Raw genomic sequence first — 25,241 nt, forward strand, 5'->3', positions numbered from 1 at the left:
CGGACTAAACAGAGCAATGCGGCTGCTCTTCTTAACGGATTTCTGGTCAAAAAGATCCTTTCTTTCAGTATCAAAGGACTATCTTTGAACCAAATAATGGAGATGACGCTCGGCTTCGTCAAACTCAACAGGTTCCGATATGCTGCCGTCTACGGTACGGTAACTTCAATGAGATGGTAATAGACGGAGCATATATGCGGTAACACGAAGTAGTTATTGATAGGAAATGAACTTATCAAACGGGATTAGATTAATGCTTTGTTCCTTAGGGGGCTTGGTTACGGATGCGGCTAGAGATGCGATGCAGTCATCATCTTGTACCCTGGTTACAACTCCGAGCTTGATGTTATCAACGACGTCAGTATGTGGTACGAAAGGGAATTGCTTAGTTCTCAAGAAGTCAGGATCCCTCACCCAGCTACTGGATTGCAAAACTTCAGCAGACATACCACGCGTGCCAGCAACTGCCGGATTATCACAAGTGGTGACGTGGTTCCATTGGTCAACGCTGGTGTTCTCAAGAATTACATAATCACGATTTGCAATGAAGATTGGGTGTTTATTGGTTGAGTTTATCCAGTGCAAGACAATGGTACTATCTGTCCACATAAGTACTCTATCCACAGCAACCGTTAAAGCTCGACAGATTTCCCTTTTTCAACGGGCAGCAAGGAGAGCGGTTTGTAATTCCAACTTAGGGACTGTCATACCTTCATAGGTGCCCAGGACAAACGCCAGCTCTGTTAGAATATCCCGGAGGTGCAACTTAGTTGAGCCCTTAGAAAACCTACTCCACTGAATACGTCTTGCGAGCTATCACCAAACATGTGGAGTTCAAGATGTTGGAGGAATGTTCCTGAAAAGTAACTTTTTGGTATAGTGATCTCAGCTAACCGCAGCAGTTCAACACACCAAACAAGGAATCTGTCAATTGTGTCTCTAGGTAACTCGTCATCCCAAATTTGTCCACTGACACGCCAAATGTCTTTCAAGATTAACCGAGCACCAACAGTAAACGGTGTGACAAGAACAATTGGGTCGTAGACATTTGACACAAGACTTAAGACCAAGCGCTGTGTTAAACTTTTTCTTTTGGTGATGGTGCTGTTAGTACCCCTATTCACAACCAGAGTATCGTTGTTGTGATCTCACTTAAGCCCAAGCGCGTGCATTGATTCCTCCTTGGATGAAACGATATGGCCTTCGATTCAGTGGATTGAGCAGACCCATCAATTCGGTCAGCCAGATCTGGTACGATGCTTACAAACTTAGTAAGCTTGAACCCTCCTAGGTAGAGAAGATGTACTAATTCCTTCGATTTAATGAGGGCCCTTTCTGCGGATTCCACTGAGTCCAAATAATCGTGCATGTAGAAGTTCTCAAGGACGGCTTTTGCAGCTTCTTGGTACTCCTTAGCATTATCACTTGCCGTGCGTTGAAGTGCGTAGTTGGTGCAGGTGGGCGAATCTTTTGCCCCAAAGATGTGGCGTGTATACTGGTGTAGCACAACATTTGATGTTGGGTCCTCCTGCCACAAAAAAGTGCAATGATGGCTGATCACATGATAACACTTCAACTTAGAGGAATATTCCCTAGATGTCAGTGAATACGGCAAATGGATGTTGTCTGAACCGTACGAGTACATAGATTAGGTTTTGTAGTAAGTCAGGTCCGGTGAGTAATGACTTAATAAGAGATGCGACGTGCAATTTAGCTGCTCCGTTACGTATCTTACGAACCTTGCCTGGCTTGTTCGGATTAGCAACCGGATGGTGTGGTAGGCACCACTCTTGTTCCGAGGGACTTTACACCTTAAGAGGACCTTCGACCTTTACTATATAGCCCTTGTCTAAGTCCTCTTTGATGGTATTCGAATACTTTTCCCTAAAATGCTGGTCTTTCGTAAGCCGCTGTTCCGAAGATTTTGATTGAACCAGCGCTGAGAAGTAATTGTTGGGCAATTCGACGTTATCTTCAGCCCATAGCATTCCGACATTATATTTCTTCCATTATGCACTGTGGTGTTTTCAAGAAGAATATCAAGCGCACGTGCATCCGCAGCGGACCGTCAGTCTACTTGCTTAAATGCGCCGTACGACTCCATGTCGTACCAAGATTTTACCTGACTAGCGAGTTCAAAACACTGCTCCGTATTTGCATTAAAACAAGTCGAGACAAAACCTGACGACAACGGTAGAGGGCCGCTTAGAACCTAAACTATGGGTAAGCGAACAGCGAAGTACTCTAACGGGCGGATGGCATAATGCTTATCCGGTCCAAGTATCGTCTCGATGTTTCCATAGCAATATATAACTGGGTCTAGAATTGTTGCAGAATAGTTTATGATGTTATCACTATTGTGCATCAATGATGGAGGAAAAGAGCTGAGTTTTCCAAGTGTGCACTGACTAGAGCCTGGGGTTGGCGAAATTTACGTTCAAGTGTCTTAATTGCATCCTTATACATTACACCACAGTAAGCGAACTCAGCGATAGTGGTTTTAGCTTTTCCAGTTACAAGAGTTTTTTAGTATGTTAACATGGCATCATCAGTCAAGGACTGTGAGTCTATGGCGCTTTTATATTGTCCGAACCATTAATGCCACTGCAGGAGATCACCATTCTACTCTGACAAATTCCACTCGGACAATGGATCGTTCTTCTTACAAGTGATTGCGTCCGCCAACTGCTTTATCAAATCCGCGGAGTCCAAGCACGGAGTCGAAGGTGTGGGATGCGGTGCGCCACCCCAACACCACGGGCTCGGAACGGTAGCTCCATACGTTAACGGAATGATCGGAGTGACAAAGGTGGGGGCAGTACCTGTGGAAGAACTAAATGGATTCGTTTGCACGAACTCTGATGTTACGTAATTTTGAGACACTGATGCTGCTTGCACATGAGAAGAGCGGAGCGATGTAGTGATATGAGGGTTGATTAACCGGGCCGGTTGTACAGATGTACGTACAAGTGGTACTGCATTAGATGGGGTTGATGCAGGAAAACGCCAGATATTTGGATCCGGGGGAGCAGGAGATGCGTGGGTTATGGGGACAAAGCTTTAGGGCTGGTACTTTTTTTGCGGGGGCGGTGGATGATTTAATTGTGGTGAAAAAACGTTTGCAGAGGAAATGAATAGTGCAGGCGGAGAATGGGCTAACAGATTGACATTATTCGCCCAGGGGTTCTTGGCGTGTAGTGGGAGTGCTTGTGGCGGCGAAGGAGCAAAGCGGAATGCTGGTGGGATTAACGGGAAATGCGGTCGTACGGGGTTTAACATGGGGTTGGGGGGCTGGGTACATTTACGTGTGCTTGTGGCGAATTAGGTGCTAGCGGAGCTTTAACGACTGCATTTAAAGGTGGTGAACGCGGAGGGTTGTTTAAATTCAACTGTCCTGGCATGCTCGACCTGCGAGGGAATTGATGATTTAACTGTAAACCAGCGAAGTGCATTGTTGCTTGAGACAGTTGTCGGACTGTGTTTGGGGCGTTTAGTTGAGTTGGCATACGAAAGGTTACTGATGGTGATGGAGGCGTAAATTGAGGCTGTTGGTGCTCCTGCATGATGTTGTTTGCATTATGTGCATCATTGGTTACATTGATTCTACTGCTTGGTTCTTGCGGCCAATGAACAGTGAGGTTGATGATGGCCTCAACTGGACCATGTGTATTGAGATTAGAGTGTGAGTTTGGAAGTTGAGTTGAAGAAAGACTTGATACAATTGCCTGGTTGGATTGAGCGAAGGAACCAGAAAAGTGCAAACTCGGTTCATTTGCAACATCTGCCATGTTCCCGGCATCTGACGAATTGATCCCATCTTATACAAGTTTCTTGCTCTTAACTGAACTTCTTTCCGTAAAAAGAAAAAGCTTTCGCTCATTTTGGCAGTACCAGACCTGTCGGCTGATGCTTTTGTCATCAGCTCAATTTCCTCAAGGGCTGCAGCAGCTACTTGCTTGCGATGATCTGCCTCAAGCTGCTCAATTTCCAATTCTTGCAGTTTTGTTTGTTTTTCAATTTCAAGACGCTCTCTAGCAATGCGCAGCTTTGCCTCATGTTGTTTCTCAAGTTCTTCTCAAAATGGCGCTGACTCGATCTTTTTGGGGAACTCATATGTGAAACTGATCTTGAATGGTGTGAGGTATACTGCTCTGCTGTCTCTTTGTCTTGGACCAATCTGATATACCCTCGAGCAGCAGCAATGAACTCGTCAACTTTCTTTGTAACAGTCTCTATCCATTTTTCAAGGTTCTTACAGGCTGCATCTGGATCTTCAGTCTTTTGTGCTAGATCATAGAGCTCTTAATTCTTATCAAATACTCTAGTAAAAGCGTCCTTGCACTTCACAATCAGACGTTCGATCTTAATTTTCCTGTCTTGCTTATCCACAGCATTGTTAATTTCACCATAGATGTTATCGAGTTCAGCCTCTAATTTTGCCCTCGCACTATAAAGTTTGTTGAATATGTCCTGCAATGTTGTAATGTTCTTATCAAAACAGGAACCAAAAATTTAATTTGGTACTATTAAAGAAGTACACTCGCTTACATACAACAACACAACACAATTGGGTTAAACTGAAACCTAGTGTGACGGTTTGCGTAGCAAACCGCCAAAGAGCAGAGTTGTTCGTCGAGTACAGTAGTATCCAGCGAAAAAAAGAAAGAATGGTGAGCGCAGAAAGCGCAACACGGGACAGAACGGGAGCCGCGACGGAACGGAAGAGACGCCGAACGAGTAACGCACGACGCAACGGGAAACTGGACTGACAAATGGGAGCGTCGGGCAAACCGCGCGGAAAGAAGCAGGAAAATGGCACGGGTGAAGCGGAAACGTTGGACGGACGGCGCGGGACTAAGCGGGAGAACGGTAAGGACAAGTAGGAAACGTCGAGTATGTAGCGCACGACGGGACGGAAAGCCGGGATATCACGGGAGGGAGACGGTAAGCCACGTTCGAGGAGGCGGGAAGAACAAAAAGATCACTGCAACAATTTCAACTAAACTAGCCGTAACTCCAAAACAAACTTAAGTCACACCCTAGAAATAAGGAGAGAAACTACTGCCAAGCTAACTAGTACAAAACATTATATGGCTTTATCTACCAACATCAAAACAACTTACGGCAAAGAAGTAGCCTAACCAAAGACGAAAAAGTCATAAAATTTACTAGCCGTAACTCCAAAACAAACATAAGTCACACCCTAGCAAACCACAATACCCAGTTAACAAAAGTGCAAACTACCAAAACTTATCAAGTTAAAAACCAAGTGCTAGCAAACAAGTGTGGCGAAAGTCACGAAACAAACGAGCCTTAACTCCAGAATGAACTTAAACAGCCCAAAAAGGAACGAGACTAAACAACCAACCAGCATACCAGCAGAAAACAATTTACGACAGCAAAAACTCAACATACTACATCATACAACAGATACACGGAGAATTGAAAAAAACACGGCGACACAGAACAAAAAGACGGAAACGGAAAAATGAAACCAGATGACCTGTGGAAAACGGACGGTGGTGAATAACTCAAAAATGGGGAGAGCGAAACGTTTAGTAAAGCGCTATTGGAGAGAACCAATCACAAACTAACTCGTAGCTCGTGAGTAAACTAAGTCAACTAAGGCACACCGCCAGTCAGCGGGTCGACTTCCAAAAGAACGCAAGACTAAGTGACATTCAGGTTATCAAAGGCTTGAGTGAGTTCCGCCTCCTCAAACGCATGACGGTTGCGAAGTGTTTTACGACGGCGCTTAGAAAATTTTTTTTGGTCGGGAGCGTGTTATCAATGACCAGAAGTTGTTCTTAGGTTCTAACACTATACCGAGTGTTTTCAGCTCAAGCGCAGGCCTTTAGTGTAATGCTCTGTACTCTTTAAGTAAACTAGGTTCTTTCTGTTTACGTTTAGACACAATGTCTTTCAATATATGGATGTTCACTAGAGTACTACGCTTAAGCTGATCGTAAATATCTGGATTTCCCTCTCTGGGGCAGTACACTATAGCTTCTATGCGCTCCTGGTACATTTCAAGCACTGCAATAAGCTGCGAAGGTGTCAAACGCCTGTTGTTGTTACTGCAATGACGGGACAATGAATTGTTCATCACATCATGCCATATAACTAGCCTCTTTTTATCACGGAAGAAATGACTGAATTGAAAAAGCGCGGTTTTTTGGACATTCAAAGCGTTTGGATTAAAACTCAGACCCGGTAAGGCATAAATCCATATTTTATAATGGTCTTGTAACGCTTGAGGCAAAGTTTTTATGGCGTGATGCAGTGAGTTGGCAGCTAATATAAAAACCATATAATGTTTTTCACAACATAATTGATGTGAGCTTTGCTCAGAATCCGAACCTTGATTTTAAATGCCCAATTTTCACGACTTTCCAAGAATGAGCGCTTATTTGGAAAAAACCTGAGTTTTATTCCAAATTTGAAAAACTTGACCAACCTGTTTTTTTTGACAACTTTATGCAACTATTGCATCCCGGATTAATAACCTTTTTTCTATAAATTGCTAGGAAATTTTTCACAATTGGTCATTTTTTCAAACTTTTCTTGCTTTGCTTTTATGTCAGGAACAGAAAAAGCATCGCAATTTGATCAATTGTAGATTTTGACAAGTTGTCAAAATCAATGTTTTTTATCAAAAAAAGGGGTTGTATTATCGGTGACCAGGCGAGTTCCAAAATTTAACAAGTTAGATATAAGCCCAATTTAAGGGGAAGGTTTGTGTAGACTTTCCGGTTATTAATCAATTTACAACAATCAGAAGTTTGTTTATGATGAGTCTTACAGTTCGTTTTACTCTGTCAAGAAATTCCTGCAGTCATCTTTGTCACCGGCGTATTGCAGCGAACTTCTTGTTCGTTTACCCCCAGTTGGCCTGTACGCGTTTCCTCGCCATCCAAGAATAGTGGGGTTAGTAAGGGCTGGATGTTTTGAGTCTTGCAGAGATGTTTTAAAGATCTTCTGTTATCTTTTTGTGACCGTCTCGAATTATAAGATCTAGCCCCAAAATGACAGCTTCTAGTGAAGATATTTTGAAACAAATAACACCTTAACTAGTTAAAATCTGAAAACTGCCCACTGATAGGGGGATAACATCAAACTAAACAAGATTCTCTAACTCTTTAAACTGTTTAGCAGTTATAACCAGAAACAGTTGAACCGCTAAATGTTAACTAGGATATAATTAATTACAAATTCACCATTTTCTGATCTCTTAATCCTCCTTTTTGTCATTACCGGTGCGTTTTAATGTAATCCTCTAACTGGGAAAGGATCCATGCTGATAGGAATTGTAAATTTGAGTTGTAAGCTCGAAATTTATGCTTCTCAATGCGTTAAACTGAACAAAAGTTTGGACTAATATTGCGGATTTAGAATTAATCAAAGTAAGTGAATCGATAGGGGGCTGAAAAGACATTAATCGTGATCACGGTGGCACCAGAATAAAGGTGCTAAAACACTCTTTCGAAGCTTTTGCATTCAAAAGGGACTCGTAAAGGTGTAAGCAACTGTATTCAAAACTTATCAAGGCAAAAAACAAACTACATCAAAACGGCAAATCTAGCAACATTTTTGTGCAGGTCTTAGTCTAAGACTGATCACCGAGAAGTTTTTGAAACATAAAAATATTCAGCCTAAAAAGAGCGCAATCGATTTAGTTTATTAGTAGGTTCAACGAAAATTATGTTAAACGAGCTTTTTCCGAGATTTCTACGTGAAATAAAACGCATTTTGTGTGCCCTCTAATCTTTTTGTAAGGCCTACATGGTTAAGAAATATGACGTAATAAACTTTCTCGCTGCTTTGTTTAAATAGCTCATTGCTCATTTACGCGGTAACAGATCTGCTCGGTCTGGTCCATATCTGGACTTTGGCCTGTTTGGCCAGGTTGCAATTTCAATCGATATGAGTATACAAATAAACACAAAACCACAATCGGGCAGCTCAATCTAGAGTATGAAATAAACAATGTTTCAAATCAAATTTCAAAGCGAGGTACCCAATCAGAGTTGCCAACAATTGAAGATTGATGCTATTCGTACAAAGTTGTGAGCAGTAATGGTTAAGTAACTCTGCTTGAAGTCACTGAGAACTTCTGGCATTTATCGAGGACCGCGAAGAACTTCGAGATATTAAGTCAAATTTCGAGGTGACTTCTACAGAGTTACTTAACCATGGTTAAATCACGAAACGCAAACGTTTCAAAATGACGAAAGTCAACGAAATTCAATTTCTGCCTAAATAGCAATTTCTGGTATTTTGACTTTTGGCACTGCAGGTTTTCGGCATTTTAAAATGTGGGCGTGAGTGTTTTAACGTTTGTTAGCACGTTCTAATATCTCGAAACAGCAATTACATAGCAATTTAAGCCCTCCTGACATATCGATCATTTCCAACTCAATGCTTTAAAAACTGTCAAAACGTAGAGTTAGTAAAACCAAGTTAGATACGGAATCAAATGAAAAACGGATTTACTTGTTTTTCTGGGATTCAGAAATTATTTTCACGCATAACGTGGCAGGGTTAGTATCAAAATTATGAAAAAAGTTGCCTACTCATTTTTAAAATTTTAGTGTGAAACATCAGGCTTCAACTGTGACCTACTTAGTTTGTCATAACTCTGACACCAACTGTTCAAATAGGAAATTGCGCAACCCTGTGGGCAAATATATCATGGATTGCCCTGTTTTTTGCTGTAGTTTTCATCATCATCTTTTTCAACAAAAAATTTTATCAAAAAGTTGTAACACTAAGAGGTATACTTAATGTCGATCTGGTTTAGATCTAGCAAACTAGGCTTTTTGTGTACAAAACACTAAATTCTAGAATTGTTCTAGCTTAAAATGTAATCGCTATCTTATTTAAAATTTTGGCGTTTAACCTAATTCAATTCAACTTGAATTGAAAATCAAACTTATATGACTTATCAAACTTATCAACTTTATCTGACTTATCAAGATCAAACTTATCAAATTTATTTTAGAAAACTAATCCGAAGAAAGAAAAGCATGAATATTGAACTTAATAACAGATCTCACTTACAGTTGGAGAAAATTTTTACAAACAAAATTACACCCTAAAGTGTTTTCAAAACCCTAGAGCAGTAAAAGGCTATGATAAAAACATAAAATTTTAATTTCGCAAAATCTAATATCTACAAAGATTTTTGTATTTCTTACTGTAAACGCTTTTGCACAGACCGGTGGCGGATTGGAAGTAAAATTCGAGAAACTTTAAAGACCGGAAACGATCATAGCGTAAATTAGATATGAAGAAAAAAGCATCGTTGGCAAAATTTGTCTCCCTGTTCTACTGCTGTCCCGGTGAAATGAAGCTTGAAAAATCTTGATAAGAAGCTTATTCAAACTTGACAAATTTTGATAAGATCTTGGTAAGATTGTTGGTGAGATATGTACGGACATGCAAGATCTTTGCAAGAAATTCAAGAAATAAGAACTTTATAAGATAAACAAGAAGGAATCTTCAAACTCTTATCAAGATTTGTCAAATTTTATGGATTTGAAAACAAGAATTAATACGATTATGCAAGAGAACTGTAGGAAATTTTATTTTAATCGATAAAGAAATCGACGTTGAGATTTTCCAGTATGATTTGTGTGGTTTTTCCCACCTCCTACTTCATTCCGGGTTGGTTACCGGCAGTGGCGGAGTTACATGAATAATCTATAGGAGAAATGAGCAGAGCACTAGTTAGAAAAGAACTTCGCTCAAAACGCTCTCGGTTTATTGAAGGTACTAACTGATAAGCTTCAAATGATGACAGAAGGATAACAAGCTCGAAAAAATTACACCTAGAAAACAGAAGGTGTTAGTAAAATCAACTTCTCTATTCGATATATAGAATTTTTCATCGACAGCTAAACGGTCAACTCTTCTGAATTTTATGCCTTTTGTCTTTTTTACATTGATTTTCAAATAGTTCCTGCTACAGTTCGTGTTCAAATTATTCAGACTTTCTTGTAAATGGCACTTTCTATAAGATCTTATTGTCATAAGATCAAACTTATCAAACTTATTTTAGAAAACTAAACCGAAGAAAGAAAAGCATGAATATTGAACTTAATAACAGATCTCACTTACAATTGGAGAAAATTTTTACAAACAAAATTACACCTTAAAGTGTTTTCAAAACCCTTAAATAGGTGTTATGTTTAAATAGAGAGAGCAGTAAAAGGCTATGATAAAAACATAAAGTTTTATTTTCGCAAAATCTAATATCTACAAAGATTTTTTATTTCTTACTGTGAACGCTTTTGCACAGACCGGTGGCGGATTGGAAGTAAAATTCGAGAAACTTCAAAGACCGGAAACGATCATAGCGTAAATTAGATATGAAGAAAAAAAACATCGTTGGCAAAAGTTTGTCTCCCTGTTTTACTGCTGTCCCAGTGAAATGAAGCTTGAAAAATCTTGATAAGAAGCTTATTCAAACTTGACAAATTTTGATAAGATCTTGGTAAGATTGTTGGTAAGATATGTACGGACATGCAAGATCATTGCAAGAAATTCAAGAAATAAGAACCTTATAAGATAAACAAGAAGGAGTCTTCAAGCTCCTATCAAGATTTGTCAAGTTTTATGGATTTGAAAACAAGAATTAATACGATTATGCAAGAGAACTGTAGGAAAATTTTCTTTAATCGATGAAGAAAACGACATTGAGATTTTTCCAGTATGATCTGTGTGGTTTTTCCCACCTCCTACTTCATTCCGGGTTGGGTACCGGCAGTGGCGGAGTTACTTGAAAAATCTATAGGAGAAATGAGCAGAGCACTAGTTAGAAAAGAACTTCGCTCAAAACGCTCTCGGTTTATTGAAGGTACTAACTGATAAGCTTTATTTGTTAGATGCTTCAAATGATGACAGAAGGATAACAAGCTCGAAAAAATTACACCTAGAAATAAGAAAGTGTTAGTAAAATCAACTTCTCTATTCGATATATAGAATTTTTCATCGACAGCTAAACGGTCAACTCTTCTGAATTTTATGCCTTTTGTCTTTTTTTCATTGATTTTCAAATAGTTCCTGCTACAGTTCGTGTTCAAATTATTCAGACTTTCTTGTAAATGGCATTTTCTATAAGATCTTATTGTCATAAGATCAAACTTATCAAACTTATTGTAGAAAACTAAACCGAAGAAAGAAAAGCATGAATATTGAACTTAATAACAGATCTCACTTACAATTGGAGAAAATTTATGTGCAACATAACGGGCTATTGACTCTGTAGGAACTTGGTTCGGTTTTGCTCCCTTTGCGCTTAGAAAGTGATATAATAAATGATAACTTCCAAATTCGGGATACGTTATGCTCCGGAAAGCAGAGGTTGAATAAACGGAATACGTATCTTTGCACTTGCTGAAAACCTGATTTAATAAGATTGTTCGTTATTCCTTCTGGTCCCGCTACTCTAAATATTTTAAGTTCGAAGCTTCCTCAGTAATTTCTTCCAGTGTTTTTTGGCTCCTTTCCAGTTTGAAAAACAATAACCCTGGTTTCCTAGGGTTTGCTAGTATAAAAGTTCATCCGATCCGAAATTTCGCTCTCAGCTTTTAGACCTCGGAAGTTTGATACCCAAGTTGGAATTTTAATTCCGGATACTTTTGTTAAAACTTTTTTTCCAGATTTTTCCAATGTTCCCGACTCCGCTTTTCTGATTAGGAAGCTTTCCCGATCTATTTCAAGCATCATTTTGTGTTTCCGGCTGTTTCTTAAAGGCTCTTTTCGTTTTAAAATAATGAGAACCTGCTTCGTGCCTCTGTCTGTGCCCAGCTTTCAGCTTCTAATGCAATAAGTACAGTTCTTTCTAACCATTTTGGTGATTTTTTCAGGCAGAACGGTTGTCGATTCATGAATGACCTTGGCGAATTCGTCATACCATATGCAAATTGTGTTGCTGTCGTGTGGATTTTGAACATTTTCATTCTTTCGTTCAATTGTTCAATATCGAGTTTACGCACTTGCTTTTCTCTGCTTTCAGCTATATTTTGTCTGCTATTTAGGTCAAAACAGCAAGAAGCCTGTTTGTGTTTTGTTAAAAAAGTATTGTTGATCTTTATCTCGAAATGTTCCAGGTGTCCTTTACTTACGGCTTTGCTGTGATTATGCATAATTTTCGTTTCAATTTTTCTGAAAAATTCGTCATAGTAGAATTTTCGCTAACTGTCATGACGGCAGAGAAAAAGATTGCGTATTGACTTTTTGTTTGACGGAAGGTTTCATTATTTATTCATCATGACAACAGTTGAAAGCGAAGATTTCAAGTCATACGAGCCTTTGTTTCCATGCCAGAACAAAAAGATTCAGGAGTCTTTGGACAAATCAACCTTCAAAAAGCACAGGAAGGCGGTCAGTTTGACAATTTAAGCAATTAAATTTTGATAGCCCATTGAATTCAATTTAAACTTCATTTTTAATATATTAGTTGTTTCAGTCTATAAGGAGATCGATGGCATGATTTATGTTAACTTTTCAAAATTTATCATTCTTACAGTAGTCCACAGATGCTATAAATTTACGGCCAGTGTAGATAACATTGCGTTCTTTACGTTCTTTAGGTTGACTCGGCGTCCACCGTTCTGGACACAAAGCAGCCTCGTGTTTACATCCATCAACACTTGAAATTAAAGAAACTTCAGGTGAACCACTTAAAGGTTTTTATGTATCAATAGGAGTTGATATGTTAAGATTCTTTACTGGAATTGTTCCTAATGTTTGACTCTGTTTCCTGTCTTTCATTTGCTGCTTGTTTTCTCACTCCTAAAGCGCTTAGATGATTTTGCACCAGTTCTGCAGAGTCCTGATTTGATAGGATCTTTTAATTTACCAACGAATATGGAGTGATAGATTTTTTGAGTTCTAGATTTGAAACTTGATAATCTGCTAATGATGTGCAACAACAGCGAGGCCCTTTAAAACCCGTTTTAGGCCTTAAAAGTTCGATTCAAATTATAGTCCAACGCTTCCAGTTGTTGAAGTTTTGGGGCTTGAATGCTGTATTCAATTACAGACCACTTCCACTCACTGAGAAGGGGTGTAGATCTTAAAGTTTGACCTTAGATTGAAGAGGAGAGGCTGGCAACCATAGAGAGAGATAATCGACTTTTGCTAGAAAGAATTGCCAAAATAATGCGGACCACGGGAAGTATTGACAATAACAATATGGACCGAGAAATGAAAAGGTTAGTGTATCACTTTTTTCCGATTGAACACTTTAAATATTAACTCAATCACGATAAAATAACATAATGCATTCCCATAGGGAGAAAACATTAATCATTTGTACACAAAATGACTCTAGATGCGTGCACTTAAAATTAGACAACGTAAATCATAATTAGCATATTTCCCGTTTGTGCCCCACCTCATTACGTTATGCACCACCAGTGAGAGAGCACGCGTCATTACATAGCAAATCATATATAAATATGGCACGTGCGTCTGAGGGTTGCAAATAATATGCACCCACTGAGCTGGGGGAGGGGGGGGCACAAACGGAAAAGGTGCGCAGTTTATTAATTGTTGGATCTATTCTGTTTCAGCCACCCATCTTAGTTAACATATAATTCTTACCCCCCCCCCCCCCCCCCGGTGGGGGGGGCGCATAAACGGATAAGATCTCATAATTATCTTCCTCTATGTACACGCAATAATATGTGATTGTTCTAAACAGCATCAACTACCCGAATCAACTTCGAGTGTACAGCTCGAATACTCCAAGAATTTTCCTCGCTAGGCGAATTCAACCAGATTTATCCGATGAACATTTAGATGACTTGAAACACCAGTTGTCTAGGCCATGCAGCGCTTACGGCTACGGCGTTAAAATAAGCAGCTGCACTCCAACAACTGTTTATAAGCATTTTGGATGGAAACTTCCGCTGAATCATAGCAATGCAATGAGTCAAAAATGTTCACACAGGTTTTATCATGTTTGCAGCGGTTTCTTGCGGTGGAAGCTTTGCGTGAAATTCATTGTGTGGATCACTTCTCCAATTAATGATTTATCACCTGTTTTCTAATTTGTGCAACATGTTCAGTCACTTTTTTGTTGCAACCCTCCATAAAATGGAGGTTAGAAACATAATGTCTGCCTGGTTTTTTTGACTGGGCAACTTTTCGCCAACTGTCATCTTTGGCATAGAAAATCAAAAATAGTATTCTTTGACAGATCATGGAAAACTGAATTGATTCTTAAATAGAAATTTTGAAATTTTTGTTTTTTGAGGAGAAAAATACGGCTTCAAGTTTTTTGGCTTTTTCATTGTGTTTTTTTTAGGTTTGTTCGGCTTTTTTAGTTTTCCCGCTTTTTCATTGTATGTTTTTTTAAATACACTTGAGTTGTTGAACTAAACAACAGATTTGCTAAATTCTATCTGACAATTTTAGGACTTAAATTTTATAGGATGTTGAGTGTCATGGTACCCTGAATTGATGATAGGGCTCTTACAAATATATATTTTCAAATTGTCGATGGATATACCATCTGACCTTACAAAACACATCAAGCTGTGTATTTTTGTCGAACTGATGAAAGTTTCAATTTATGTTCTTCTTTTCATACAGTGTGTAACACAGAAAAAATTAATCCAAGGATTTTTGTCTAAATTTTAGAAGTTGAATGAGCTTTTCAGAGAGTTTTGTACTGGAAGTTGAAGAAAAATTAATCATGTAGTTTGTCCTCTCAAGTTTTCAAACTTTTTCTATGTACTGCGCGCAAAAAATGGAAATTGGAAATTTGAAAATCGAACCATCGGCTTTTTGCGCTAGATTGTTAGTTTGCTACTTTTTCGTCAACTTGGGCTAATTCTTTTTGCGTGTGTGTTTTATTCTGTAGTACATAAATGGAACTGTTGCGAATATTGTTTGTCGCCCTGGACTAGAATGTAGTTTTATTTCTTAGATCAAACGCTAAATTGTCCAACGAATCTGCTCTATTTTTGTTCTGATTCCACATTAGTGGGATGCTCAACTGGGTGTTTTGTTCAATCAATTTTGGTGGATCTTTATATTCATCGTAATGAGTTGTGACGGGTATCATTAGACATCCCAGGCGTTAAATATTAAATTAAAAATATTTGTTGAACCTAACTTCATCCGAGGAGTTATCGTTGTTTAAAATATTCGGATCATTTGACTGTTTTTTGCTCCAGTTGTCAAGGTTTTCGCTGAAATATATTAATATTATTAACGATGAAGTTTTATTGGTTTGGTTTTGCTTTTAAAGATAAAGGAGGTTTCTGAACTGTAATTTGACCTTTTGGCTAAACATGTGGCTAGATTGTTGAAAGTTCAGCATTGTTCCAATGAATAGTAGCATTAAATAAGCTTCTGCAGCCCACTTTGTTCAAATTTGTCGAAATTTCAGACCTCAAAACTGATAACAAATATATCGTAAACTCAGATTGAAGCTATTTTTAAATTCACGTCCTATGAGAGTGTTCACGAATAAATATTTTGCCGGCTTTTCGCTGATTTAATTGGATGTTGTCGAAAATACACCTTTACTTTTTTAATAAACTGAGATTTGTTGCCAAAATATGTTTTGCGTTAAGATTTGGAGCAAGTACAATGTGTTAATAACGCGCAGAGATAGCCAGGCTAGTATTGGTTTCACCGTTAATTTTTACTTTTCAAAAGATCTTTGTTGTATTGGACCGCTGTCTGTTTAACCAGAACTTCAATTGGCTTTATGTAAATTTGAATAAATTTTGATCGTTGCCCGTTTTTGTTCTGTTTGTCGACCTGTTAACTAGTCTTATTAAAGACAAGTCCCATCTACTTTTTTGTGAAGTACATGTTAATTTGTTTACTTGGAGTTTGTCTGACGCTTTTTGGCCGGCCACTGTTTCTATGTTTTGAGCAATATATATTTCATTTCGGCGGTAAATAATAATCTTTAATGTTGTTGTTATTTTATATATTTGTTGTTGTTTGCTCTAAGCTCATTTTTGGCAGAGTTCATTGCTCCCCTATTGCATCATTATTCATTTATTTTGGTGGCTTGTGTTTATAACAATATCTTTTTACTCATACGCCAACTGTTTTTCGAACAGTATGTGAGTTTTTGATAGTTTCCTATCTTTTGCTCATTTGTTAGACAATTAAGTCAAAAATGCGGATGAACGCGGTCGGAACATTATGTTCGAATGCACATTACCGAGCCTCCTTCTTTGTTTTACTAGTGGAATGAATGATAGCCGTATCATCAGTTTTCTCAATTTTCGAATAAAGCTACTTTTTTGCTTACTTGCACCTGTGTTTACATACGCTAACCAATCAATTTCACCAATATCAAGTTTTGTTATATATGTGTTCAAATATACTGATGAGGTAATGATTTTAGAACGTGGAATTGTAAAAAATAGAGCTTCGAAGTAAAAAAAAACAAGCAAATTTTGTCACAGCTCTGGTTCTATTAAGTTTGTACTATGGTGAAATACATATTTGAGGAAGATAAAGTAGTTTTTCGTTTTTAAATTTTTAAAACTGTTTGATATTTGACAGGTTGGAACATAATGTTGGAACGCAGATAACCGATTTCTCTCGTTATTTAATATTTGATTTTGAACAGATTCGACCAAACTTTACAGACTAGACACAAGTGATTAATAATCTGTTCATTTCTACCAGTTTCTTTCTTTCTCTGATCTAATATTTTTCGTTTAGTGTCTCCTACTTTTTCGTCTCATATTGAAGAGTTAAATATGTATTCTTTTTACAATCTAAATTTTGAATTGATACTGATGTTTGATTGATATAGATTGACATGTAAGTGTTTAACCTTTCATTATCTTGTGAAATTTGTATCTTTTAATGAAAAAATAAAGACACCCAATAAATTCATCATTTTGTTGATATTTTTTAATATCTAGAATAATATCAATTTTTGTTCCTTGCTTTGTTCATTGAGCAATAATTCTGTTACAAAGTCTTGTTATTCGCCAAAAGTTCTTGCAATTTAAAGATCATTGTTTTCATGACTTGTGTGTTGATGTATTTGAGCGATTTTGTTTGTTTCTCTATCATACAACTATATGTTATTTTTTGTTACTGCAACATTGAAAACCCGATTGTGTGGGTTCCAGTTTCAAGATGTTTCCAAATGACAATTTGATCTGTTCATGATTTGAATTGATGAGAGTTTTGCGATTAACTAAGGTTCCATGAAGAGATGTCTAACTAAGGAGCTAGTTTAATTTTTCCCTTTCTTTCTTGATAGTGGTAATCATGGTTTCAGCCTCTCAATTGAGCGGAGACAACGAGAGTTGCTTCGCATCACCCAAGAGAACAAGCGCATTTTGAGTCAGATCATGGCTAGAAAGACTAAGAGTGACTACAGTCGAACCAATTGGGAACCAAAATGGAAGAAGGAAGAGTACTATATGGCCCAACTCTCTCGCTTTCAACCCGTTACCCGGAAGGTCTGTCATTTTTAGCCCTCAGTCCTCTGAAAAATGTGAAATTTTTGAACCCAATCTATTTAGTGGTCATATGTTATATATACCCAACCCACGCATGCATGCGCTGTCGTAACGTATAATCGCCTGATATGAATATGTATTTAAAATATTTAATTTTTAATGTTTTCTCACATATTTATATGTACCATTTTATAGGTTTAAAATATCAATAACAATTGGGGTCATAATTGGAGGCGTGGATATGGGGTGAGGAGCGAAGAAAATGGTTCCAAAGTGCCTGGCTGCACTGCCAAAATGTCGAAATGTTTATTAACCGGACGAAGGAAAAGGGTTAAAAAGCGTCGGATGTGATCCTTCAAAACTTGCTTTTTTTTACTAATATTTAGATCGAATTGTTATTCCAGACCAAAAAGACAGAAGGCGAAGACGATGGCGACGAACAAGGTGAAGGCCGGGCTAAAAAAGAATCGAATGGGCAGGAATTAGAACAACAGAAAGCCGATTAGAATCCAACTACCTAATCTTGTCACAAAAAGCCAATGAGAGATAACCAAGAATGCGATTCATTACCCAGCAACAGTAATAATGAAAATAGTTATGCTACTTTTGAAACCATGCTATTGTTATAAACTTATTTTAACAATGAGTAGTTTGAGTTCGAACGAGTGCATAATTTGTACATTTCAGTTGTACATATGTTTAATGTGTTTTTATAAATAGTTGAGTTGAAAGTTAGAATCAATTTTGGGGAGAAAGTTTGTTTTTATGATATACTCCCATGAATAACAGAAATTGTTCAGGCATTTTGTTCCAAAAATAAGAAATATTGGAAATTTTCTCCTAAGTCCCAGTTGCCTTCAAAAAAGAATAGACATACCCACCAACACCCCCCCCCCCCCAACGATTCGGGAATTTTTGTTATGTTTAATCTTAAAAATATTGCTCATCGGTATTTTATCAGTGGAGATCTTTTGAGGCCTTACATGATAGAAACTCTGCATTCCTAAATTCTTACGGGCAGGATTTGAGCTTATAAAAATATATTTTAAAACGAGCTCTTTTTGAAATGTCCAAGACGATCAATTGACTTTGTTTTGCGTTATGACTGTTGAATTACGCATACTTTGCAAACAAGATGGAGCTGCAAATGAAAACTTAAAATAAGAGTGCATACTAAAACTTTCAGTGTGAACCAGTTGACTCAGTGGAGCGCACGGGGTTGCAATTATTTAAATGGTTGTGGAGCTGTTGCTCAATGGAAAATTAGAAACAAATGAATAAACTTTTTTCTGATCTTTCCATGTGCTCTTACTCGAGGTTATATGAACGATAAGATTTTTATTATTGACACTTTTTGTGAAGCATACGCCAGTGCATTTTACGTTTATTTGTTTATTTTAGCTTTCAGTTAATTATCTTACAATTTTGTCAAGGACAATGTGAGCAAACAATAAATGTTGAATTTTTCCCGCCTGCAGAAGTTTAAGAAGAAAAACAATATTTGTGTTTTTAGTCTTAAGAAGCAGTGAATGTCGATTTTCTTAATGACAAAAACAAACAGCAGAAGAATAACGAACAGGGAACATCGTTTTGTTGCTCTTTAGTCCTTATTGAAAATAGTTACGTGGACACTAGAGCTGTTGGTCAAAATTGTCAGTTATAATCGTAACCTATATTTGGTATGTTGATTTGATAGTAAGGAACAAATTCAAATCTGCATTTTAATAGTAGAATTTTGAAGAACGTTTGAATAGAATTTTCTTGGAACGTCATCAACTCATCTGTCGATACAAAACTGCAAACTACGTAAAAGAGAATATTTTGAACAAGCAATTTTTATCAGATGAATCTGAATTTAGACTAGTAAAACTGGGAATACTCCGCAACTTGTGCTACAATAAAATAAACGTACAAAAAATGGGATAAAAGATTTTAATTTAGTTTTTTAATTAAATTTTATTATGACAACCAGCAACGACGTCCAGCAACCAGCAACGACGTCATCATCAAATTTCTTTAATCAAACAGTCCGTTTTCATGTTTGAACTGAAAAAAAGTGTACAAAGAATATTACTATCAACAAGTATCTCGTAACCTTCTCTAGCAATAGGAAATCTGCGATTTGAAATTCAAAATTGGTCAAACTTTTGAGCTAAAAAGCTTTTTACCTCTTTTAAGGTGATAAATAGTTTAAATGTATTAGCTTATTGTAACATCATGTAACATCGTCAAGCATCAAGCAAAATAAATAACAAACGGCTGTATTGAATTGATTTTCATTCCACTATTGTCAAATTTTGTGAGCTAAGGTGAACTAGCTAAACTAAATTCAAATTCTCCTCAATAAAGACGCTAAGTTATTTATTCTTATCTTCAAGAATAATAAAAACGATAAAGTTTTAGGCAATGATAAATGAACTTAATTCAAGTTTCTGAATTTCAATTTTAATAGATCAGTGTTTTTTTTAAAAATATTTGGCACAAAAAGCTGAATTTATCGGTGGCTTGCGAATAATGAAGAAATATGAAGCAGTTGATTAATAAGAAAATCTGTCAGTCCATAAATCTGCTCATGTTTCTGCGTTTGTGGATATCAGTTAATACAAATTCTTTGTTTTTGCAATTAATACTGCTCTTACATACCATTTCGTCTCTTTTTTTGAAAATCATTTTTTTACGAAATTACTGGAACGTCTTCATTTTTCTTCTGGTTTCCCGGGTCGAGGTTTTGAGTGAACTTGTGTAAGAAATGCGGTGATTGCGTTGAATGCGGTGAAAAAAATTTTCACCGCATTTTTTACAAAAATTCACCGCCTTTTTACGAAAATTCACCGCATCGATGTTTGTGGCAAATCGATGTGAGAAATGCGGTGAATAAAATCACCGCATTTCACCGCAATTTCTAACAAAAATTCACCGTTCTTGCTTTCCAACCTTTACTGATTCTGATTTAAATTCATGAAATATAAGTGCAATAAGCGAGAGTTGGTGGAGTGGAATAAGAAGTTGAAGGCATGCAGGAGATACGAGGTACGAACCCGCATAAGGAAGTTTCTTTTTGTAAGAGTACTGAGAACGCGGTGAAAATAAATAATTCACCGCGATTCAGCGCAAAAAAGATGTAAGAAATGCGAGGTGAAAATTATTTTTGTTCACCGCATTTCACCCCATATTCCTTAAAAATTCACCGCCAAACCTCAACCCGGGTTGCCGAAAATTGAGAAACTGAAAATGATTTTATTAATTGTAGAGAGAGAACAGTTCACAATAAAAATGTTTTAACGTCACAAAATACGTTTTACCATTCTCAGTGAGAAAATCTATAACAGGTCTAACTTTGATCGGTTAAGGGCAGACAACCAGCAGAATTTTCAGCACTACCATAATTGTGGATATCAGTTAATAAAAATTCATTGTTTTTGCAATTAATACTGCTCTTACATACCATTTCGTCTCTTTTTTTGAAAACCATTTTTTTAACGAAATTACTGGAACGTCTTCATTTTTCTTCTGGTTTCCCGGGTCAAAGTTTTGAGTGAATTTTTGTAAGAAATGCGGTGATTGCGTTGAATGCGGTGAAAAAAATTTTCACCGCATTTTTTACAAAAATTCACCGCCTTTTTACGAAAATTCACCGCATCGATGTTTGTGGCAAATCGATGTAAGAAATGCGGTGAATGCGGTGAATAAAAAAATCACCGCATTTCACCGCAATTTCGAACAAAAATTCACCGTTTTTGCTTTCCAACCTTTACTGATTCTGATTTAAATTCATGAAATATAAATGCTATAAGCGAGAGTTGGTGGAGTGAAATAAGAAGTTGAAGGCATGCAGGAGATACGAGGTACGAACCCGCATAAGGAAGTTTCTTTTTGTAAGAGTACTGAGAACGCGGTGAAAATAAATAATTCACCGCGATTCAGCGCAAAAAGATGTAAAAAATGCGCAGTGAAAATTATTTTTGTTCACCGCATTTCACCCCATATTCCTTAAAAATTCACCGCCAAACCTCAACCCGGGTTGCCGAAAACTGAGAAACTGAAAATGATTTTATTAATTGTAGAGAGAGAACAGTTCACAATAAAAATGTTTTAACGTCACAAAATACGTTTTACCATTCTCAGTGAGAAAATCTATAACAGGTCTAACTTTGATCGGTTAAGGGCAGACAACCAGCAGAATTTTTAGCACTACCATAATTTTTTTACTTTTATATAAAAAATTAATTGCACTTAAAGTTTATGAGCGAATGTCAAGTTCACGTTTGCAGTATTTTGTTCGACTGGGTGCCATGCTCAATTATTTGATACTAACTTTGTTCTTCCTAGGTCTTCTTCGGACTTGTGACCTCATTTTCAAATTCGAATCAGTTTCGTGAAGTTTCCATTTTTCATTCGACTCTCTCAACATGTGAATAAAAAATTCTTTGCCGTGTAACGTGAAAACTTTCACTTTCGTTTCATTCAGCGTCGCCGACGTGAAAACTCGATCTAATTCGTCGCAGCTTATTCCTTCATTGTTATTTGATTTGTAGAAAATTTTCCATTCGTTGTTGATGTTTTTCCAGTAATAATTCCACGACGTCCGGAATTTACTCTGGGTTTCAATTCGCCGCAACTTGTCGCGTCTTTCGTCATAGTTCGCGTAATATCGAGTCACAACCATTTCCTCAAAATCGTAAACAATCAAACCATCACAATTTATTTGGCCTTTTTCATTTTTGGGGTCACAAAACTCAGTTTCGAGTAATTCGTTCTCGCTTTTGTCAAAACATGACCAACCTTCGTCGCTTAGGGACCTAAACTGCCATACAAACGTGGTTTTGTACGGCGGATGATATAAAGTGCAAGTTTCGATCGTTTTCGGACATTCTCCGGTCAAAGAAGCAAAGCATATAAAGTCCAGTTTTTCAACTTTAGCTCTGGGTTCCGCTCTGATCGGAAGCTGCGATTGGTTTTGCTCGCGCATAACGGGCTGTCTAATTCCTTGAACCGGATTCAAGTAGGGTGGCGTTTGTTGGGCGTTTAAAAATGCCCTATTGGGGCTAGCAACTGAAGCCGTTGGCATGTTTCGAATTGTTGGATGTTGGGTGCGAGCACTATTTTGAAGTTGATTCTGGGGTCGGATTGGGTTTGATAAATGAAATCTAGATTCAAAAGATTGGGCTGGAACCTGCGAAAAAGGGTCACAAACAACCGCCCTGGAGTTATTTGGTTGGTAATGTCGGTTTGGTGGTTGGTTATGCGATCTCATATTTGCAATAAACGCAGCATCAAATTCTTAGTTGTGTACAGTTTTAAGATGGCGAATAATTTAATGCTGTTACCAACGGAAAATGAAACAAGAAATGTTTCTCAGAAATATGTACTTGGTACACGCTAAATGGCGAACGCAAAGTAAGCCGATAGGCAAGCAAGCCGACAGAAAAACAAGCCGAAAGTTATGTAATAGTTATGTAATCTATCAGAAATAATACATTGTCAGCCGTTACAATCAATACTGCGCGTAGTATTATAGTGCATAATGTATTGCAATGCACCAAAGAAACAAAAATGCGTCAATTTTTAGACATCTAGTGGGTACGGGCCTCAGCAGACCGCTGTCCATGGCCATGCCTCTCATCCGCTGTGGGATGTAATCCGGAAATAGCGGGCCGGTTATCGCGGCGAAGCCGCGACGCGCGCGAAGCGCGCCCACCGGCCCGCCAGGGGCAACTTAAAATATGGGTATCCGAAAATTTTTTTCGGCTTACTTGACCTCATTTTCAAAATTCGGCTTGCTTGCCTAACGGCTTGCTTGACCGCCACACATAAATGTAAAACCGTGCAAAAATTTACAAAACGCTGCTGTAAAATATTGAATAACACAAAACGTTGAGTTTACAATAAATAGATTAAACGCGTGAGAATTGAAATGAGTTGGCTTTTTAATATTTCTAACGACAGAAGGTTACACAAAAGAACACAATATAGCTGATGTTAGAACAGTTATTTCCAAGATACTTCAACAATTTGCACTATACGTTAGCAAAAAGCTATACGTACCCATTAAGAAATTTTAAAAAACGCGACAAACATCAAACAATTTGAGTTCAAGTCAGTTCGCTTTAGTAACGGGTCATTACGATTTTGCTTATTTAATATATAGTTGACGGTTTATGCAGTTTTCACAAGAGTTTCTAATGACAACTGAGTCAAAATCCGACAGTTTTTTCTTCAAAAGTAACAGTCCGAAGAACAGTCGGTTTTCGTAACCGTTGCTTCAAAATTGCATATTGAGTTTCAACTGGATTTAGATCGTGACAAGTTCGGTACCATTCCAGTACCTGCCGCTCCTATTAGTTGACCAAATTGATTGTAATTTTTGATATATTCAAAGCAGTATCATCTTTTTGAATAAACAGGACTTGATGAAAAGAGAAATCATTTTTGTGCGTAATTTTGACAATTTTTAAGCAAAATCGAACATTTAGCTAGTTTGAACAACTAACAAACTTTTTTTCCCATCTGATTGTATTGTGTCCCAAAACATAAATAATCGCTTGTCTGAACTCAAATTTGTTGTTGTTTTTTAAGAGGTCTCGTTCCATTCCTCCACATAACTCACGCAAATTGGCGAAGACAATTTGAGCCTGTTTTTTGAGTTATTTTTCCGCATCGTTTTTATACGAGCTTTGTATTAGATTTTGATTTTAATCTGAACCTTTTTGTTTTCTGTCCAGGAAAATTGGACATTTTGAACCGCAACAGTGTATCAAACAGAAAAAAAACAGGCAGCTCAATTCAAGGAGCTCAAATTATGAGGCAGGTAGCTTTTTGGTACTATAGTGTCTCGCTGAAGATTATTTCTTGTAAAGCTTCCCTAATACAACTTTTGCTCATACTAAATACAACATCTGTTGCAGAAAACATGCTCAAGTTTCCGCGAATAGTATTTCAAACAGGAAACAAAGCCGTCACGTGACCAAAAGTTAGCAGCGTAACTTTTATTGATATAAAACATTACGAAACCGTATACAATAACTGAAAACGGAAACAATTTGAGCAAAAGCAGATTTTCTCTGGATCAGTAATTACAAGGAGGCTCGTTAATTTGCGTATGCACATAAAGTTTCCAGCATGCTAATCCTCAAAATTCTACAATCAAAGAAAATGTTATTCAAACTGGCAAGATCTTAGAGTTTAAGTAGAAATTTCAAATTCAAGATATCGTGACCAACATATTTCACTACACTGATCAGCAACAGTTTTTCAAGTTCGTAGAAACATTTCTTATACATAATCTAGAGGAGATTTCTGCTGGTAGTTTATGGTGGATACCAATTTGGTAGTTTATGTTGGAAAGAAATTGGTTTTTGAAAAAAGGAACTAATAAACATAACAAAAGATCAAATATGCAAAAAAAATGATCAGTTAACATTATACCTGTACTCAAAATTTTTTTGTAAGCTGAACTGATTGAACATTATGGAAATCTGACTTTGAAGAAGACAAAATTTGAACACTCTTGAAATAGGAAGAGTATCAAATGTTTCGTTCCTAAACCAAACAATCATAAATTGTAATATCGATAGTGTAAAAAAAACTTGAGAATTGACAAAAACACTGGGAATTATAATTGTTGCGACCCCACTTGTGGGGGAGGAACTATATACTCAAATGGGTTTTTTTTTGTTCAGACACTTTTGGCCGCTCGATATATTCATCGTACAGAAATGTGAGTTGTGTGAATTGAAAAGCTTGTCCAGCGTAGAACGCAGAATTGAGAAGATTTTTTGA

The 25,241-nt window shown here is 37.3% G+C and overlaps 1 protein-coding gene across 4 annotated transcripts; it reads left to right on the top strand.

Annotated features, from left to right (window-relative positions):
* The first annotated feature begins 12,231 nt into the window (after positions 1 to 12,231).
* LOC142349803 (sperm axonemal maintenance protein CFAP97D1-like) lies at positions 12,232 to 18,217 on the top strand. Of its 4 annotated transcripts, none has more exons than XM_075401580.1 (6): positions 12,232 to 12,387; positions 12,597 to 12,677; positions 13,099 to 13,220; positions 13,712 to 13,960; positions 17,279 to 17,462; positions 17,849 to 18,217. In XM_075401580.1, the coding sequence occupies exons 1-6, from the start codon at positions 12,274 to 12,276 to the stop codon at positions 17,966 to 17,968; spliced, it is 870 nt and encodes a 289-aa protein (XP_075257695.1). In that variant the 5' UTR covers positions 12,232 to 12,273; the 3' UTR covers positions 17,969 to 18,217. The 4 variants fall into 4 exon arrangements, with proteins under 4 accessions (XP_075257695.1, XP_075257696.1, XP_075257697.1 ...); XM_075401581.1 differs by having other exon boundaries at positions 17,867 to 18,217; XM_075401582.1 differs by lacking the exon at positions 13,712 to 13,960 and adding an exon at positions 16,613 to 16,642.
* Positions 18,218 to 25,241: the final 7,024 nt, after the last annotated feature.

The sequence above is a fragment of the Convolutriloba macropyga genome, chromosome 11 (genome assembly GCF_964194025.1).
Source record: "Convolutriloba macropyga chromosome 11, txConMacr16.3, whole genome shotgun sequence".
Classification (NCBI taxonomy): Eukaryota; Metazoa; Xenacoelomorpha; order Acoela; family Convolutidae; genus Convolutriloba; species Convolutriloba macropyga.

What these genes read in the sequence shown, in the direction of transcription:
- LOC142349803 (XM_075401580.1), top strand. Translation starts at nt 12,274, where the DNA reads ATGACAACAGTTGAAAGCGAAGATTTCAAGTCATACGAGCCTTTGTTT. An exon ending in TGAAATTAAAGAAACTTCAG is followed by an intron (nt 12,678 to 13,098) that starts GTGAACCACTTA and finishes GTTTGACCTTAG; the next exon opens with ATTGAAGAGGAGAGGCTGGC. An exon ending in AGTCAAAAATGTTCACACAG is followed by an intron (nt 13,961 to 17,278) that starts GTTTTATCATGT and finishes TCATGGTTTCAG; the next exon opens with CCTCTCAATTGAGCGGAGAC.